The following is a 17,510-nucleotide window of genomic DNA, read 5'->3' as shown; positions in this document are numbered from 1 at the left end:
CTCTTCTATGGGGAAAGTAGGAGTTAATCTGTATCTACTTGATTTTTTTTCCCCTCCTTTGGAGGGAGAGGGAGGGAGTTGGATCCTGTCTGACCTCTTTAGGCACTAATAGCCTGGCACCATTCTGTCATGTTTCTAGGGATACAGAGCATGCCAAACCTTAATGCTTGCAAACCCCTTGGGTATTGCCCTGTCCACTTTTTACAGATTTGATAATCTGAGCTCACTTAGGTCTTTATTGTACATAAGCACTTGAGGAAAGTCACTGCCATCCCATAGTTTTCTCTGTGTACTCTAGTTCTGTTCTGCACCAAACCATGGTTTTGTCACTCTTCCAAAAGACTGGAACTAATTGCTTTCAATTCTAGGTCATAGAACATGAGCATCCAGTGAACAAAATCTCCTTTATTGCTCGGGATGTCACTGACAACCGTGCATTTGGATATGTTTGCGGAGGAGAAGGACAGCATCAGTTTTTTGCCATAAAAACAGCACAACAGGTATGCATTAAGGGATCTGTTGGGCATTAAGGTCCTCCTGTGTGACCTGCAGGCCAACTTTTGGGCATATGACTTATGCTTTTCTACATCTCAATAAATCAATCCTATCCCAAACTGTTTTATGAAGCCCATAGACCACTCCAAACAGAGCTGACTCAGCTTTTAAAGACCAGTTTGAAGAAACAAGAAGCCTATTCAACAGGCTGTCTCTCAAAATAGAAATGGAGTAACTCCTTACAATGGAGAGTATCAGTTGAGGAATAACATTCCATGTCTTGCTGATTTAAGAATTTCTCACTGCAGTATGACATGGTGTTTAACCCACCACAGAGATGTAAGTTACTGAAGTGGCTGGAGCTTGCTTTAGGCACTGGGAACACTGGGTTATTTCTTGCCTTTTAGCATGCAAAGTTCTGCGGCTGGCCAAAGGAGCCCCTCTCCTCTCAATGGAGAGCAACTTAAACATGTGCACACCAATAAATTTTGTATTCATGGCCAGGAGCTCTGGTCTGCACTCTTAAAAGTGGGAATAAAGAATTGTTAAAAGGCCAGCACAAATGGCAGTGTCTGAGCTCAAGTGCAGACTTGTGGATGTGTTAATCCTGCAAGTTTGACTAGTTCCGACTTTGCTGTTCCTGTCTAACACAACTGCTACTAATGACAAGCCATATCTCCAGCTTCTCAAAGTTTCATGTCTGGCTCATGGGGCACTGCTTTTTCTCCTCTCTTACTCTTCCCCACCCCCCAAAAAGAGAGAAAGCTGGAACAAACAAGTGATAGGACCTGGTGTGAACTTTCCCAGAAACCGAGTAGCCTTTTGGAAGGCTTATGCAATTGTCAAGAGTGATGGCTTGTCTGGGCTCTCCACCTATTGTCTCAGGATCCTTGGGGCAAGCTCGTTTGCTAATGCTTGCTTAAATGCTGGCTTAATCACTGACTCTTGTTTTATAGGTGCAGCTGGTAACACTGGCTAAAGTTTCCCAGCACTACCCATTATAAGGCCATTTTCAGTTCCTTATAACTTGAAACTGTACATCCTGGGTGTCTAAGACTGAGTTTTGGGAAAACTTCATCCCATGCTGTTCCTCAGTTGCCAAGAACAAGGCAGGGGAGGAGAGGAATGGATGGGAAGAAATCTATTCTGGTGACCTTTGGAGCAAGGACTCAAAATTTGGCAGGGAGTTGCCTTTTTGCCGTCTCTGAAAATCTGAACAAAATTGGCCACATTTAACAGGGTGGTTTTTTTAAGAGCTTATCTGAGCTTGTGCAAGTACTCCCCAAAGATTCTGTGCACACTAGCCATTCTCAGACTTTTCTGCAACTGTAGTTCTGAGCTATTATAGGCTGAGTCCAGGCTCTCCGTTCAGGTAGTATCTCTGTGCTTCATCCCCTACCCACCCTTATGCCCCAGGCAGTGTGCAGGAAGCTTCCTAACCTACGTGTAGAAGGAACAAGAGTCAGACCTTCCCAGGGTCATGTGTGGCAGCAGCACAGATACCATACAATATAATCAAGACTCTCTCTCACTTAGCACCCTTCTGCATATACCTTAAGTTTTCAGAGGCAACCCTAATTCTGGCATTTCTTCCCTTTGAGAGGTTGACTTGGCATGTGAAGCTATGGCACAACTGTGGCTCTGCTGCTGTAGTATAGACCTGTCCTAAACCAATGGGAAAAAACCTTTCACAGAGGTAGATTATCTACATGGGAGGCAATTCATTGGCTGACAAACTTGCTTCCATCTAGCTGCACCTGCCACAGGGGTTAGGCTGACCAAACTACATGGTGTTTTATAGCACAAATTTTTCATGACCCTGAGATAGGTGAAGATCAGGCCTTAATGTTCTTTCTACAGGGATTTTGTGATTCTCTGAACAATATAGTTTAGCTTTAAATGCAACACTTTATCTCCTGAACACCGTCTGAAGTCTTGATGTGGAGAGCAATGGGGGGGGGGGGGCTTGGAGGAACAAATGGCTTTAGAATAGCCTTTCCTGCAACCCCTTTGAGGAGATTTTCTAGCTAAAATGAACAAAGCAAAACCTAGGTAAAACGGGGAGGACAGCAAAAATGGATCAGCAGGGTGCAGCAATAAGTGCCTGAGAAAGGGGTACCTTTTCCCACCTGCAGGCTTCACCCATGATTATCCGCCTCCCTTAATAAAAAGCCTGCATTAGCACATCGTCCTTTTGCTGAAAACAAGGTGTACATATTCCCAGAACATTCCTAGCAATGTACCAAGGAAGGCACAGTTCTTACCCTGGACAGTTTGCAAGAGATACAGGTCAGGCACCATTGCCCTTGGACTAAGCACAGAAGTGCTGCTTCCTGTTTATACACTAAAGGTGAAGTTCTCTTCATTACATGTCTTACTGTTCTCACTCTCTTGGCTTCCCTTACTATTGCAGGTTTCAGAGGAGCAGCCGTGTTAGTCTGTGTAAGCAAAAAGAAAAAGGAGGACTTGTGGCACCTTAGAGACAAACAAATTTGAGCATAAGCTTTCATGAGCATGAAAGCTTATGCTAAAATAAATTTGTTTGTCTCTAAGGTGCCACAAGTCCTCCTTTTTCTTTTTGCTTACTATTGCATTTTAATAAAAGGGTTTGACCAAAGGGGAGGTAATGGCAAGTGAGACTTGGTTTCAGTGTATTCAAACACCTTTCAGTAAGCTTCATGATAAAGCAGTTGGCCTGGAAATTGATACCATTCCTATAGGCAACTACTAACTCGGCTAATACAGTTCATAAATAAGGGCAAGCCACCAATTGGAAAACCTTCTCTGCAGAAACCTAAAGTATAAAACTTTCCCTTTCAGGCTGAACCTCTAGTAGTTGATCTTAAGGACCTCTTCCAAGTAATTTATAACTCCAAGAAAAAGGAAGAAGAGGATAAGAAAAAGGCAAGTAACTTCTGTGTTAGTAGGAGATCCTTTAGGTAGGCAGACTCTGTTGGCAAATAGTTGCTTATCAAAATAACTACCTTTGTGTTCAGCATTACCATATTTCAACTCCGTATTGCCCAGTAGCTAAACTGACTGCTATGTAACTTGTAGTAGCACTGAAGCACTACTGGCTTTGTGCACAGGACTATTGCATACATGTCAAAAGATTAAATTTAAATACACATACAAGCAGTTAAGATGCATAGTGATCCAAGATTCTCAGGTTATAAATAAAACTCTTCTATTTGACTAGATCAGTAAATGTGCAAACTAGATTGGAGAGGCTAGCACTTCAGTGTTAGTTTTATGTTAGATGTTTCATGTCAACATTTAGAATTTGTCCTTAGCTTTTGGCAGCATTTGCTTTACTACCAGAGCAGTCTAGCTGAGCATGTTCAAAGTCCTCCTCTAATAGTTTCAAAAGCTGCAGAGTTCTTTACAGAAAGGAATCTGACCTTCTGCCAATCAAGTAATGGCCAGATGCTAATGGATACTATATATTTTTTTTCAATCTTAGAATGAAGAAGCCAATAAGACAGTTGAGGTAAAACTTTACTCTTTCAATCTGAGCAATACATGCACTCTAAACAAGTGAGATTCTAACTCTGTTGCCTTCTCCTTCATATACTGTCTACCTAGCAAGTACAGTTGGAAGCAACAACCTCAGAACGTGCAACTAGTACTATAGAGCAATACAAAGGGTCTTACCTCTTCACAGCACTAACAGCCTAGACCTAGTCCATCCTCTCCCTCTATGGCAATTCATAAATCAGTCAAGCATCTTATTCTAGTGATTATTCAGGTTATTTCAAACTTGTCTTAGCACTAACATGGTCTTTATTTTTCACTTCCAGAATGGTAGTGATGCATTGACTGATCAAGTTGACAAACTAAAACTGGTATGTTGACACCATGCTCACTTGAGTATGCGTACTTGAGCTTCCTTCAACTACATAGCAGATCTTAGCAGTTTCTAAGGGTGCACATGTATGAAACAATTTGTCTCACTATAGTAAACTACCTCCTTGGGTTAAAAGTGGAATATCTTAGACTTTGACTTAATATGTTTGTACTCTGCTGGTCTTAAAAGCTTACATCAGTGTGGTGAAATCATTGCCTTACACAGAATATGAACCTCTTCCAAATTAACTTTTTTTAAGGGTGTTGACCAGATGGATTTGTTTGGCGATATGTCCACTCCTCCTGACCTGAACAGTCCTACAGTAAGTAAAGACCTTTCTTGCAGTACAATAGTTGCTTGCTAGTCTATTTTGTGACACACATTACTCAAGGTGAGACTTCAGATTGACCTGATGTTGCAGTTAACCTCACAACTAGAAATAAAGACAACTGCTGCAAAAGTAGCTTTGCCACTAACTGGAAGGAGTAAAAATTCAAATTTCATCCTCTTACGTTAGATCTCATAGGAAGCCTGGTCCTATTATAAAATCTCCATTGTGGCAGTAATTTGTTCCCTCTATCATTGCATAACCATCTTCATCCATGTCTGTTTGCCTCTAGTGATATCAGCTACTGAAGTTCCATAGCTATAAATGGCAGGCAGACTTGCAGTACCACACACAATTTTCAACACCTTTTTTTATGGTATTCATACAAAACTTGGCATTTTATAACTTTTTATCTATGCAATGACTTTCAAGTGCTACACGTAAGATGCTGGCAAAAGAACTGAACAAGTCTCAGGTCCCTTGCCCAGAATAGGTTCTATGGCCTCTCGAATCTGCCCGATGCTGCTCCTCTACAGGAGAGGTAGGGCTCTTCAGACTTGCTGTACTGCCCCCTCACCCACAATGACTTCATAATCCACAGGCCTCACTTATTACTGACTTGTGAAATTAAAGAACCCTGCCAAAATAAACTCTGCTAAGCTTACTCAAGCACAACCTACAGTGTTAATGGCATACTGCAATGTAAGTTACATTGCAAATACCCTATTGATTCAGAGAGTGGCTGGTGCCTCCCTTAAGGTGCCATCCTAATCACTCATGCAAGCATAGTCTAACTGAAAAATGGCACTGTGTAGGCAGACTGCTACTGAGCTGCATAAATACTACACTTGAGTTTCATATCTCCTGGAGTCAATACGCTGCCTTAGCAGTGCCTTCATATTTTAAGCTTGTTATGAGAGTCCCTATAAAGCAAACTGTAAATGGCTATAATTTACTGACTTGTGGAGAGGAGATCTGCAGGGTTTGAACTTAAGCTATGTATGGCTCAAACACTTATGTCTTCAGGACAGACTAAGCAGTGCCCTGTAAGTGCTATGAAAGCAGCTACCCGGATGGGAGCCCTCTTATTCCAATAGCATCAGAGGGCTGTTGTAGTGAAAGTGTAAAATCACAAGGGCAAAGCTAGAGGGGGGTGTGTATATATTATATACATATATTATACGTATATATATTATATACACACACACACACACACACACATATACATACCTGGCTCCTAAGCCTGTCAAGCTTTTTCCTAACTGTAAAACAAAGTTGAGATCATCAGACTTCCTGGTAATGAACATGAAGTGTTAGATAACAGTTGTTTGGGTTTTTTTATTTTCTGCATGGTAAAGATTGAACACATTACATGGCTTGCATCTTTTTCAGTCTTCAACTAACTTTACGTTTTTTCTTTCCAAACTAATAGGAGAGTAAAGATATCCTGTTAGTGGATCTAAACTCTGAAATCGAGAACAATCAGACTTGTGTAAAAGAGAGTCCCTTCTTGAATGGCATCACTTCCTCTCTTCCACGACCAAAGTCACAGACCCCTTTCTTGCCTGAAAGTTCTCTCACTACCAGTCTCAGCTTCTTTCCCATTCCCAATCCAGATCCTTTCAGTGATGATCCTTTCACACAACCAGACCAATCTGCACAACCTTCATTTGATTCTTTAAAATCTTCACTTCAGAAGAAGGAAAGTCTGAGCTTCTTGGGTAACGGTGCAGTAAATGGTGATATTGACTACTTTGGTAAAGAGTTTGATCAGATTTCTAATAGAACTGGCAAACAGGAAATACAGACAAGCCAGTGGCTTCTTGAGAGTAAGCCAAAGCAGCTAGCAGCAAGGACCCAAAATGGGGTACCAGAAAGAGAACAGAATGGTTTTCTGACCAAATCCTCATCAAATCTATTTGCGGAAAGCCCTTCCAAAGGATTATCTCTGCAAAATGGAGTAAAGCTGGACTCTGACAGCAATGTCCAGCTCATGTCACATGACTCCATAACAATTAGCCCACCTCCACAAAGTACCAAGCCAGGAAGAGGAAGGAGGACTGTTCAGGTGAACATCTTCAAATATTTAATGGTGACATGCATGCTGTTAGATGGGCTGGGTGAAGGAAGCTTTCCTTTTTCTTACCAAAATATGGTGATACCTGCTAAACTATTCCTGCTACTCTACAACACAACTTTTTTTCTTCAATTCTATTCCACCCACCATGTTCCCTCTGCAATCCATGTTTTCTGATTTCATGTGTACATTCATAATGGTTATCACTAAATATGCACTTTTTTCTTTTCAATGCTGCCATACTTCACTAACTCTGGTAAGTATTTTGATCTGAAATGTATGTAGTACTTGTAAATGTATTTAGTATTTAAATAAAGCAACTGTCAAAAAGGTGCCTGTCAGAACAATATACAATTCTGAAACTCAACAGTAAATTCATTCACCCTCCAGCAGACAATAGTCAAAAGAATAAATTTAAGTTTCCTTAAGTCCATACAGTACATATTTATTCTAGAAGACTTTAGAGAACACTGCACTCTGCAGCAAGCTCAAGGCAATCTTTCATAGTGCCTTCTGATTGGTCCATATAAGAAGTTCTTATTCTACCTATTTGTAGATGACTAAAACTGCCATAAGGGTACTTCTAATGTGAGGTTATTTCACATAACTTTTTGGCTATATGATGTGAGAACCTTTAGAACCCTGAAATCTCAAATAGTGCAACTCCATCTATCAAATATGCTGCAACAGAATTAAGGGGGTGTGTTGTATCTAAGCTACAATTTAACTCGGTGTTCACATACTGCAGTAAGTTCAGTATGACTTAATTTATCTTGCCAGTGCTTACCTCCAAGAACAATGTACCTGAAGCACACAACCAATGGACAATATTTAAATAGTGTTCAAGCCAGGATAGTCTTCTATTCTTAGCATAAGTAAATGACTTCATTATATGCATGGTATTCTAAAACACACCCATTTAAATGCTTCCTCTGTCTAAAGTCAGCTGTGGAGATGTCTAGTCTAGTCTAAGATTAGAACTCAAACTCTGCAGCCTACCAGTCCTTTAGTGTAAAACCTGGATCCCATGTCTCCTGGTTCCAGAACCAAAATAGTTTTTATCTGCGTGCTCTAGCTTGCTTAGTAGCAGATACAGGACTTTGCCTGACTTGGCAGTATCGGAACTTTCCTGAAAACAAGGCCCAGAAACTGGAATTGGTATCCTTTTGGTAACTGTGTATCCCAGTAAAACTGTCTTTTCTCTTCTCCCCTTCCTACCTTGTTTCCAGACTGCAGCAAATGATTTGTTTGGCTCGGACCTCTTTGCATCTACTGCTCCAGAAGCCCCAGGCCTGACTTCTCCTGCAGCACAACCTGCACTGGTGCAAACCAGCCCGCTGGACCTCTTCCAAACCAGTCCTACCATAGGACCTCTGGCTGGGCTAGGTTAGTTCATTACTTTAAGGTGACAAATCAATCTTATCGGCTACTTCAACTTATGGTCTCTCTCTTTCTTTAGTAAGTCAGACTTAAATTTAAATCTTCTCTTGACAAGAGTGTGCTGGAGTTCCCTTTTCCCTTCTGGCCTCTCATGTTGCATTTTCCCTACTTTCTTCCTCAGCCTGACAGCATCTCATTAGAACATATTTCATTGACACTTATATACTCCATCCTCTGTGTACTTAACTGAGTGCTTGCTCTTTTAGCTTGTGGTGTGAACAGACTATGTTGCATGATAAAAACAGAATCTGGTTGCCTACTAAAGAGACTCTTCACGTACACCACAAGATACCAGTAAATGTAAACATGGTACCAAATGTTAAAATAGTACAGGAAGAGAGCAGTCTGGAGATTGACATATTGAATCTCCAGTCCAGTGTATTGGCAAAAGTTGCTTTTCTAATCACAGCTAGAAAAATTACCACTGACAAGTCTACACAGCAGCTGGGAGCATGCCTCCATGGATACAATATTTTTAGCACATTAGCTCAAGTATGTGTCTGTCTACCTTCACTGGGAAGCACGTTCCCACCTGCAGTGTAGACATACCCTAAAACAACATGCTACTGCAATACAAATAATGACTGGGGGACTTTATGCAAGGCATTCAAAGTTAAATGCCTGCAGAGCTGAAGTGACTTGCCCAAGGTCACAACAGGTCATTGTCAAATCAAGGATAGACCCAGGTCTCCTGCCCAGTCTGGTGCCCTACCCAGTTGACTACCACTTCTAAAACATGGAGTGTTTCTTGTGTTAAACTGTACATGTATTGGATTGTGGAGCTCTGTAAGTCCATACTTATCTGATGGCCAGAGCAACTGCTGGCAGACTTTGTCCACAGCTGACATCTTTATTCCATTACTGTTACATGTTTCTTTAGATTTCTAATACACTCAGAGTTGTGCTTTCAGCACTATAAGTTTAATAACTCTACCAAAATCCAGCAGTGCTGAGAACTAGCCCAAACTTTCCTAGTTGTCCTTGCTGTATAGATAATTGGGACAGCTATAACTGCATACCTTAAATATATTAAGTCCATATTTAAGTAGACTGAATACAGTTGGACCCTCAAATTCACTGTTATCCTATGTCCAATATCTTGGCTCAATGCCCTGTGAAGGCCTTTATGTGAACAATTGAATACAGAATCTTCACAGGGGGGAGGGGTGTGGATATGAACTGAACTTTACAGTTTTGGCTTCTGTCCATGACAAATGATGCACAACCAAACTAAGGCTATGGATCTGAGTTAGGCACCCAACCAAGTTATTGTCTCCTGCAGAGTATGTAGGAGTAGAAAGCAGAGTTCTTTGATTCTGAACACTGGACTCTAAACCAGATTCAGGAGAGCAAAATTTTAATGATCCTTGCAATCCTACTTGCATTGGAGAAGCAAATCTAACCTCTCTAAAATATGAGAAAATAAGTAGTAAACAGGTGTGGCTTCCCCATGTCCATACAAGGTAGAGTTGAACAGAAATGTTAGTTTCTTTTCACTCACAAGGCTAATACGCAACTAGCTAAATTCAATTACTGTCACTCTGGCACCTTAGAATCCATTGCTACTAATATTATTATTTCAAAGATTAAGTGGAATATTCATATAATAATCACGGACCAGCTCAAATGGATCACAAGTCACAGGGATGTAAGGCTTGGGCTGAGAGGAAACCCAGTTTTAAAAATCTGGAGGATTTCTCATGCCAAATTTTGCTTGAAAATATTAGCTAGGCAACAGTATCACAGAGACAGCCCTGGGGCTATATATGAATGTATGTAGCTAGCTGAACAGTCCATTCAGTGCCACTAACTCTCTAACATGCAGTATCTTAAAGTATTGCATACAAAAGCAACGTGTAACCTAGTTGCATCTTAGTCAGAAGATCAATGTCCTCAACTTTGAGGGCTGCTCTCCAAATGACTTAAGGGAGGAAGGCAATAAAATTCAGACTGGGTTGGGGTCAGGCAACTATAGGGAAACATGCCACTTAAGGTAAGAGCAGGACCAGAAGATTCTGATGCGTAGAGCCTTGGATCTGCGGAAGAGATCCATTTGGCTTACTAACCAATGAGGCTTAAACTATGTGACTTGGGGCAGAGGGAGCTAGGGGAGTTAAATGTGGTGGTGGTGGTGAGGCAAGCTGCTTCTGTACATAATAGGATGCAGAGGAAGTACTGAAATGGCTGAAGATATTTACATTCAGCATTAATAAACCTTCATTTTCAGAGTGAGTAGTAATGGAATGCATAGGTAACTCACGCTCTCTCTCACTGCTGAGAATATAGAGTTCTAGGCTCTTTCCCTGCAAGAAGCAATGGCCTCAATCTTGCACTGAAATCTGCCTTCTAACAATGTGCTTTAAAAGCTAGAGTAAGACCTTGAGTCACTAACAAACCTGTCTCCTTAAGCTATCATTAAAACTGAGTTTAGAATAACTTTTTTTTTTTTTTTTTTTTTTTTGAAAATGGGACTAGCAGCACACTAGTCACCTTAGGAAGAGCTTGCCTACCTCCAGGGAGGCATCAGATCCAATCACGCTGTAGCCTATACAAACCTTCTGCACTCAACCAGGTTCAGGTCAGCATGACCCAATGAAGGAAACTTGTTTAGTTTTTTCTTTGTTTGAAACTCTCCTGGTGACGTGCTGTATAGGCATATTACACTGAATACATCTGTATGATACAGATTCCTACTTGCTAGCAAGACTTATTCTTGACAAGGAGCTAGTCAGGGTTAACTGACATCAAAGGGCATTTTGTATTTCTTGGTTTAACATGCAGTATATCAGTGGTGTCTGGAGCAGACCCTCAACACTTTCTGACAGAATAAAATCAAATATCTAAGAACAAGGTTTTTAGAGCCCCCAAATTAAAATGGCTTGTCTAAGTACTTTATCCACTTCATAGGGTGACGTAATAGCTTTTATTGGACCTGCTTCAGTGGTGAAAGACAAGCCTTTGTGCTACAGAGCTCTTGTGAAGGAAGCTTCACAGGCATTGAAGTCTATGCATCAGCAAGACGTTAGATTTGTACTGTGAAAAACTCAAGTAAGGAGCACAAGTATTCATACAGTACACCTACAGAGATGCCTCACTATACCCTATTTACAAGTCTTGCATATAATCTTTCTTAGGTGGCTTGCCAGGAACATCTCCAACACCATGGAGTCAACAGTCCTCAGTTTTCAATCCTACCACATCAGTATTTCCTGGATCCATTATGGGTGCTCAACCTACAGGCTTTACTCAACCACTTGCCTTCAGTGCCCCTCCAGCAGTCTCAGGATGGGGTCAGCCTGCGTCCTTTGGAGCCCCGTCACCATCTCAATCTCCTGGTCTCTGGGGTCAGCCAGCACATGTTTCTCCTACTCCTTGGGCACAACCAGCTGCCATTGGAAATCCTTTCCAGACCAGCATGTTTCCATCTACTACACAGCCCCCTGCTATGTTGTCTTCTGTCTCAGCAACTAGCCCTCCTCAGCCACCACCCAGAACTGCACCTCCGAAGGAGCCATCTAAGAAGGAAAGTGATGCCTTCACTGCATTAGACCCACTTGGGGATAAAGAGAGAAAGGATGTAAAAGAAATGTTTAAAGACTTCCAGCTGACAAAGCCACCTGCAGTACCAGCTAGGAGGGGAGAACAGCAGCAAAGTCGTCTTGGTGCTTCTGGAGCTTTCACTAGTTACTTTAATAGCAAAGTGGGCATTCTTCAAGACCACACTGATCACAATGACTTGGCAGCTAATCTATTGTCTACTAAAATCAGTGGTAAATTCCCTTTTCTTAATGCTTCATCAAGCTATAGGGAGAAGAATAAACCAAGACCTTCCCTTGCAAGGAAGCTAATTTTAGACATTAAGTGTCTTTAGATGGCTAGGCTAGCATCTTCTCTTGTCAAGATACTTTCTGTTGCTAGTCTATATTAAAGTATAGTCTGAGGGTCATCTCTTAATTTATTGCTGCCCAATACTGCTCTCTAGCATTTATATGTTCTCTAAACCACTCACTTTCAAACCTGGAAACTTTCCAGTTTGAATTATTTAAGCTGATTGGCATCTTTTTTAGAAATAACTAAGGTGACTCCTCATAAGTAGAAGCTCTGCACAAAGTTTGATTCTAGCTTGAAATCTATCTTCTAGAAAATTACACTCAACTAATCCTTCAGGTTCCAGAGGAAATCCTACTGTATATTTCAGAAATCAAGGCCTGCCTAGATCTGAGCTCTTTCCACAAGGAAAGTAACTTGTTTAAACTCTTTCACACAGAACCACCAAAGCCTGCTCCCAGACAAAGCACTCTGCCAGCTTCCAAGCCTGATGCCCTGTTTGAAAACCCCTTTCAAACAGATCCTTTCAGCACCTCCTCACAACCCTCTGTAAGTACTAAGCACTGTTTACCTACCCAGTAGTTCTCTGAAGTCTCCTGTCAACACCACACAAACCTGTGCGGGTTTGTCCACTGGTGGGGCACTTCCCATTTGGTGACCAAACAATTCCCTAGCAGGGTCAGCAAATTCCATGTATTCCCATGTTTGACTTCAAATTCGCCTTCAGGGGGGAAGGGAGAAAATACTACTTGTGAACCTAAGCCAAATTCTGGATAGCGTTACTAACTCCCAGGGTGAAGGTGCCTTTTTAGTTTTGTGGTATGAGGCAGTTGTGCTTTGTCAGCCATATTGACAAAGCCACAATCCTTTCCAACTAGTTTAGGCCTTCCCCTCTTTGCAGGGTAGGGGGTAAGGAGCATGAAATGTGTAGCTTCTCTGTTTTGGCCAAAGAATGGAGGCCTCCATCCTGGGTATCCTACAGGGAAGGAAGTAGCCTAACCACATTCTGCATCTGGAACATGAGACTTGAAGCCCTTTATGGAAACTCTGGAACTTCTCCAAAATGCTCTTTTTTCATTTTAGTCTAAAAACTAAATTTATTGGCTGAATCCCATATGAATATTTAAATACACATGGTCTTTGTATAGATAGGTATGAGTCAAGGTAAATAGACTTTAATTCTAACCCAGCCCTAAAAATATACAGTTATTGTTCATTTAAACAGTTAGCTAACTATACTGTAAATCTTTCCAGAATGCCTGAAATGTGGGTTTAAAACCACTTGCCCAACATCTCTCCCTCCCTCTACCTTTCATAGTGTTCAGAGTTCACCAGTTTAGTAGCCCATTGTTTATAAACAATCTTCTATTTTAGACTGCATCTCAGCCATCACCATCTTCTGATCTATTTGGTGATCCTTTTGGAAATCCATTTGCATAACTTTGGTAAGTGGCTCTGTGTAATTGACATGTTTCTCAGTATGTCTTTATGGAGAAACCACCAAAGAATTGGAAAGCTAGTCTACTGACCACTTTCCCCATGTGACTGGCATGGGAAGGTGGTCTGTGCTGGAGTCTGGCATTGTGGCTAATACAATTGACTAGCAAAACTCTTAGCTTGCCCAGTGGCTGGGGAAGGGAGGAGACCAAGACACTTAACATCTTTTTAAAAGCAAGTATGTTTAAACTTGGAGCAATGCAAATCACTGACCCTAATTTCTAAACTGGAAGAAATAGGTGGCCTCAGTCTGAATTCACTAACTGCATGCAGTGGAAGAGCTAACTCTTCTCCTACAAGCTTATAGAATCTGAGTCCAAGATTATCCACCCACATTGGTTAATGTCCATGCCCATAATTGCTGCAGGGTAGCTTTCAGTACCAAATTATAGAACAGGGATTCACAACATGTGGTCTTCCTTTAACTTTGTTTCCAGGATCAGATGTCGGGTGACATCTTAAAAAGTAGTAGCTGGTTTTATGAGAATACCCCTCTCCTGAGATCAGTTTAGCTATGCTCTCTCTAGTATAATCCCTTTGTTTCCAGCTTTTTTCTTTGTAGCAGAATGGTAGTTGGCATGTATACATCTGGGTCAAATATGGAAGCAGGATTTAATGCAGATAAGGGCAGCCTGAACCCCAGTAAAATGTAACTGACTCATCATATCAAATATATTGATTCTCTAGGTGTCACAGCAGACTGAGAAATCCTAATAGCACAGTATAAATGCTGTTGAAGTAACTAAAACTGTTTTTGTTCTCTAACTTATTTGATTTCACACTTTCCTGTAGTAAAGGTTAAAATACAACTTCATGCATTGGAAAAGGAATGTTTTCATTACAGCCAATAAGATTTGATCAGCAGAAAGTTGACTTAGTCCCTTCTGCAAGGTGCACAAAATTGAAAATGGACTCCACTTTAGGAAAAACTCTGCACTTAAACTACAATAGGCAGGATTACTTAAAAATTAGCCAGCTCTTCCAGACTTTGGGTGGATAACCCTTTCTAATGCAACAAATGCACTCAGCAGAACTCTGCATAAAAGGCTACACTTAGATCCTACAAGTTAAACAAATCTTCCCCTTGCTCAATTGCCTCAACCTTACAATGAGCAGACAGTATTACCATAACTAATATTTCCACATTTTACTGGAGGTCCTAGTAGTTAAGGTTACCAGCTTCTTGCTGAAGATTTAAGTTTAGACTAGAATCTCTATACAATATTTTAATCTGGTAAGCCTTTAGAATATTAGGGTGTTGAGAATTGACACACACACACACCTTCTTGCTTTGTGGGTTTTTTTTGGGGGGCGGGGGGGTTGGCTTTTTTTGGCAACATCTCTACTAGCAGTTTTATGCGGTGAGTGGGTGAAGTGTTTTTATCACAATTCCTAACCACTTTCTCTCTTTGCCAGAAACCAGGTGTAACCAGCAAAGGACAAATGGAATAACAAGACAACCCCTCCTTGTCACCATTTTCTACTAGTCTTATTTTTCATTGTCTGCCTTCATCCTTGATGCCTATTCTGATTGTTGTTAATGTCTGTCTGCTGTGATCTAAAAACTGTCTGTGTGGACTGAAACATGAGCCCTCAAAGAGAACCTGCTGTTAACATAATTCAAGATGAAGCCAAGAAAAATATCCAGACTTTCATGCTGGAGGCCCAGGTTCAAGTTGGTGGATGTGAATTTTTTTCTGTAACCTCTTCAGTTTCTTCTGATTTAAGAACTGCATATATGTCTTGTGGAAACACTGACTTCCCAGTCTTACTGTGGTGTTTTTAAACATGGTCCCCTACACTTAATTCTTGCAGCACTTACTGTAATGGTTGTAATAAGGAGTTGAGCACCCATTTTGAGGAAGAAACTATGCATTCTCCTCCACATAGGGAAAGGGACTTGTGGATTTAGAATCTTGCAAATTCTGCAACACTGACGTGACAAGCTTCTTTTTTTCACACATCTGGATTCCACTGATGGCTGTCTCACTCCAAAATGGCAGCCATTTAAAGCTTTTCTTAAACCTCCACTTTTCAATGTACAATAGTTTGTCTTGTATTTATGATTGTGCAACTGGTGATAACTTATGGCTTTCCTTCTGATTTCTAAGTAGTGGGAAAACAAAAACCAAAGTAGACAAGAATCCAGTGCTTGCTAACTCATATTGAAAATGGCAAAATGCCCTCCATCTGATTGTAATTAGTCCCTTAACTACAACATAATTGCAGAATCTGGAAAAGCAGTGGCTATAGAGAACAAACTCCAACACTGTTTCTAACTGACAAATTGTCTAAGCTAATGTTCTGGAATCTGACCTTGGACCTAAAGCTGAAACACCTCAGCCAAACTTCAACTTGTGTCTAATGCCCTGTGTTTTTAAATCTGCTAAGGGTTGTGGGTTGGGGAGGGAAATCAAATAGGGTGCTGGATTTTTCTTGCTTCAAGCAAGAAACCCATCTGCCAAGCTTTCTTGTTGAATCACTTGCTAAACTTCAGTGAATGTCCATAATGATCTGAACTCAAATCACTTGCTTTGTCACAGACATGGTGTAAGCCAGTTCCAGTATGTATTGGAAGGGCAAATGGCAATCTCTTGTATTGATCTTGATTTCACCTGATGCCTTAGTGTATTGTGAATTTTGATGCACCTCATACAATTTGAGGTAGCTATCCACCTCTCAAAGGAGGCTGTGCCTTCCTTTGTGAACCTCTGTACTAACTGACTTGTATCTAAATCAGTCTCTTATAAACTAAACTGTTAAGGTTACTTTGCTTTTTGGACACAGGCCTAATCAGCTCTTGTCATTCTGTTGGTGGTTAGTTTCTTACTCAACCATTTATAAGTGTAAACTTGAAATACTATCTTGTCTTTAATGTTGAATTGGATACCTAAACAAATGCTAAACAGAGGATTACTTCTGGAAAATCAATTTGAAGGCAACTTTAGTGACAAATTCAGCCAGTCATGCAACTTGTTCTGTATATAACCTTTCTCTTGTGCACTTTCCTACAATGCAATTAAAAGTTATGAATTTATAAGTACTTGTCTCAAACTGGAAATGTAGAAACTTATGGATGTTACTATTATATAAATTGTAGTCTCACAACTAGTAAAGTTTTCTAATGACATTAAAAAGATGCTGCTCTTTATATCAAATGAGTGCGGGTTGCCAGTTTCCTGAAGGAGCAGTACATCAAGGCATACTAACATGCCATGCAGCATATTTGTTTGTTCTGGAGCAAGAACTGAACATCCTAGGAGTTTATCACTATTTAGAACTTCCAATTTTATGGCTGTTTCTAGCCAAACTGATAGACTTCATCAAAGGAATCAAAGCATTTTCTATGCTTTCCAGTTAGAATACTTTCTGTTTAGTTGCTTTTCAGAGGAGTTTAATTTGAGAGCAGTTTTCTTTTTTTATATACTTCAAAAATGGCTACTTGAAATTCTGGACCAGTTTTTCCTCCATAGCTGTAGAACTTCAGTAAGAGATCCAAATAGTATTGGAGAGTGAGCACTGACACCACAGCAACTGCTTGACTTTTAGAATGATCCCTCACTACCTGAACCTAAAGATGCTTCAGGCATAGCAAGGGCACTTCAGTCCTTGTAGGAAAAGTTAGGATAGCCTTCCTAACAGGATGATTCAACTACATAGAAGATGGGAGGGTTTTGCAAGGAACCTTTTATTTTCATTCATGGTAGAAGGAGCTGATGGAGGGTAAGTAATTGGTTATTTGTCTTTTCTGTGTCTCTTTTTATCTGCTCCTAGCCTTGGGCTAAACTCTACCTTGTTTTTGTCAGGTGTCCAAGTACATAAAATACTTGGATGTGAAACCACTCTAAATAGTGAACACATTCCGCTCCTGTGTCTAATACTAGCAGTCCAATGGCTTACATTCAGGCTATTCCCATAAATGGGACTTTTTCCTGTTAAAGTAACAAATACACAGCTGGTCAACAGTCAAAGTTCTGTTAGACAAATGCTAAAAGTAA

At 40.6% G+C, this 17,510-nt stretch overlaps 1 protein-coding gene across 5 annotated transcripts in view; it reads left to right on the top strand.

Moving 5' to 3' along the window:
* DAB2 (DAB adaptor protein 2) overlaps positions 1-16,552 on the top strand; it is a 42,491-nt gene extending 25,939 nt beyond the window's left edge. For 2 of the 5 annotated variants that reach the window (XM_073343832.2, XM_073343831.2), the window contains 11 exons: positions 369-500; positions 3,316-3,399; positions 3,959-3,985; positions 4,296-4,340; positions 4,602-4,664; positions 6,103-6,738; positions 7,977-8,133; positions 11,322-11,957; positions 12,455-12,564; positions 13,390-13,460; positions 14,929-15,018. In XM_073343832.2, coding sequence (XP_073199933.1) covers positions 369-500; positions 3,316-3,399; positions 3,959-3,985; positions 4,296-4,340; positions 4,602-4,664; positions 6,103-6,738; positions 7,977-8,133; positions 11,322-11,957; positions 12,455-12,564; positions 13,390-13,455 — 1,956 coding nt within the window. In that variant the 3' untranslated portion in view covers positions 13,456-13,460; positions 14,929-15,018. Of the gene's footprint in view, positions 1-368; positions 501-3,315; positions 3,400-3,958; positions 3,986-4,295; positions 4,341-4,601; positions 4,665-6,102; positions 6,739-7,976; positions 8,134-11,321; positions 11,958-12,454; positions 12,565-13,389; positions 13,461-14,928 lie in introns of all 5 variants that reach the window. The other 3 variants (XM_073343834.1, XM_073343833.2, XM_073343835.2) reach the window with 3 other exon arrangements.
* Positions 16,553-17,510: the final 958 nt, after the last annotated feature.

This window comes from Lepidochelys kempii, chromosome 5, assembly GCF_965140285.1.
Source record: "Lepidochelys kempii isolate rLepKem1 chromosome 5, rLepKem1.hap1, whole genome shotgun sequence".
Lineage (NCBI taxonomy): Eukaryota > Metazoa > Chordata > Testudines > Cheloniidae > Lepidochelys > Lepidochelys kempii.
This window is presented reverse-complemented; position numbering and strand designations above follow the sequence as displayed.